At 44.1% G+C, this 2,366-nt stretch overlaps 1 protein-coding gene across 1 annotated transcript; it reads right to left on the bottom strand.

Moving 5' to 3' along the window:
- Positions 1-402: 402 nt before the first annotated feature.
- LOC135377062 (uncharacterized protein K02A2.6-like) lies at positions 403-1,217 on the bottom strand (the record flags this gene model as incomplete). The annotated part of the gene is made up of 1 exon (XM_064609408.1): positions 403-1,217. A coding segment is annotated over one exon (815 nt), but the record flags the coding sequence as incomplete, so codon positions are not given.
- Positions 1,218-2,366: the final 1,149 nt, after the last annotated feature.

Below are 2,366 nucleotides of genomic sequence, written 5' to 3'. Positions count from 1 at the left end.
GAAAGCGTATATGTGCAAAGTTGACCAGGGATCCACCCTTGTCCCAAATACCGCATACATGCGTCTTTAGTCCGCACGTACAAAATAAAACGAATCACCCATAATTTCAAAATAATTCAACTTTAGAAACCATAAACGAGCAAAGTTGATCAGGGATCCACTCTTGTCCCAAATACCGCATACACGCGTGTTTAGTCCTGTAACGTGGCTGGACGTTACAGGAAACAACAAGCGACCAGGCCGAGATCAGGCTGAAGAAAAGAGAGCATCGCTCTCGTCTTCCTTTTATTTTTACCGACGAGGCGTTCCTTCGTCTTCGTCACATCCCCCGGTTTTGGAAGAAGATGAATATATACATAGTGACAACATGCGGAATGAGTATTTACAGATGACACGCAATGTTCAACTGTACAAGGAACTTGGCTTCAAATAGGGTTTTAACTTTTCCATATATACGACGTCGCTCCAGGTACCGTTTTCTGGCTCAATTGCGTAGTTCACCGGAGAAAGACTTGCAGCGATACGAAATGGTCCTGTGAACTTCTTCGGTCCGTTGATGCCTGTAGGTGGAGACTTCAGGAGAACCAGCTGGCCTTTTTCGAGGACGATATCCTTGCGACCGTGGTCGAAGTAATGCTTTTGTTTCTCCTGGGCTAGTTTGATGTTAACCGCCGCCAGTTTCCGGGCGCAGGCTAGTCGCTCGTGAACCAGGCTAGTATAATTTGCTGCATCCTTCAGTTCGGCGAGTTCCTGACGGTTAAAAACGACATCTATCGGGAGCACTGGATCACGTCCGTAGACGAGGAAGAAGGGCGACTGTTTGACGGAATCCTGGTAGCCAGTATTGTAACAAAATACCACGTAAGGAAGAATGTCGACCCATTTTTCTCCCTCCGCTGTCATCAGGATCATCATTTGTTTGATCGTCTTGTTGGCTCTTTCGCACAGTCCGTTAGCTGCAGGATGATACGCAGTCGTCGGGCTGTGCTTAATCCCGCGGTGTCGAAGGAACACCTCTGTCGACTTTGCCATCATTTGAGTCCCACGGTCGGTGATAAGCACTGCCGGACAGCCGTGCTTCAATACAAGCCTCTTCTCGATAAAATGCTGGATTGTTTTCGCTTCGATATTTCTCACAGGTTTCACTTCTGCAAACTTGGTGAGGTAGTCTATGGCGACAACCACGTACTTGTAACGCCGTGAAGATGGAAACGGGCCTATGGCACAACCACTTGCATCAAAAGCTGGACCCGTTCAGTGGGTGTCGTGGCTGTTACTTCGAAGCTGTTCCTGCCCCAGTCAACGACAGCTTGTGATGTCTCAAGGAAATCATTTCCCAGGAGAAGCTTGTCTACTTCTAGGTGAGGGACAACGATGAACGAATGTTGGAACGTTTGTCCATCGACTGAGGCTTCCACGCTGGCTTGGCCGTGTATAACAAGACGCACGTACAAAATAAAAAGAATCACCTATAATCTGAAAATAATTCAACTTTAGAAAGCGTAAACGAGCAAAGTTGATCAGAAATCCACTCTTGTCCCAAATATCGCAGACACCCGTCTTTAGTCCACACGTACAAAATAAAATGATCCACCAATAATCTGAAAATAATTCAACTTTAGAAACCATAAACGAGCAAAGTTGAGCAGGGATCCACCCTTGCCCCAAATACCGCATACACGCGTCTTTAGTCCGCACGTACAAAAGAATCACCTATAATCTAAATAATTCAACTTTAGAAACCATAAACGAGCAAAGTTGATCAGGGATCCACTCTTGTCCCAAATATCGCAGACACGCGTATTTAGTCCAGGCATACAAAATAAAAATAATCACCTATAATCTCAAAATAATTCAACTTTAGAAAGCATAAATGAGCATATTTGATCAAGGATCCACTCTTGTCCCAAATACCGTATACACGCGTCTTTAGTCCGCACGTACAAAATAAAAAGAATCACCAATAATTTAAAAATTCGACTTTAGAAAGCGCAAGCGTGCAAAGCTGATCAGAGACCCACTCTTGTCCCAAATACCGCATACACGCCTGTTTAGTCCGCACGTACGAAATAAAATGAATCACCTATAATGTGAAAATAATTCAACTTTAGAAAGCGTAAACGAGCATAGTTGATCAGGAATCCACTCTTGTCCCAAATACCGCATACACGCGTGTTTAGTCCGCACGTACAAAATAAAAAGAATCACCAATAATTTGAAAATTCGACTTTAGAAAGCGTAAACGTGCAAAGCTGATCAGGGACCCACTCTTGTCCCAAATACCGCATGCACGCGTGTTTAGTCCGCACGTACAAAATAAAAAGAATGACCCATAATTTGAAAATTCGACTTTAGAAAGCATAAAC

This window comes from Ornithodoros turicata, unplaced genomic scaffold (assembly GCF_037126465.1).
Source record: "Ornithodoros turicata isolate Travis unplaced genomic scaffold, ASM3712646v1 ctg00001535.1, whole genome shotgun sequence".
Lineage (NCBI taxonomy): Eukaryota > Metazoa > Arthropoda > Arachnida > Ixodida > Argasidae > Ornithodoros > Ornithodoros turicata.
This window is presented reverse-complemented; position numbering and strand designations above follow the sequence as displayed.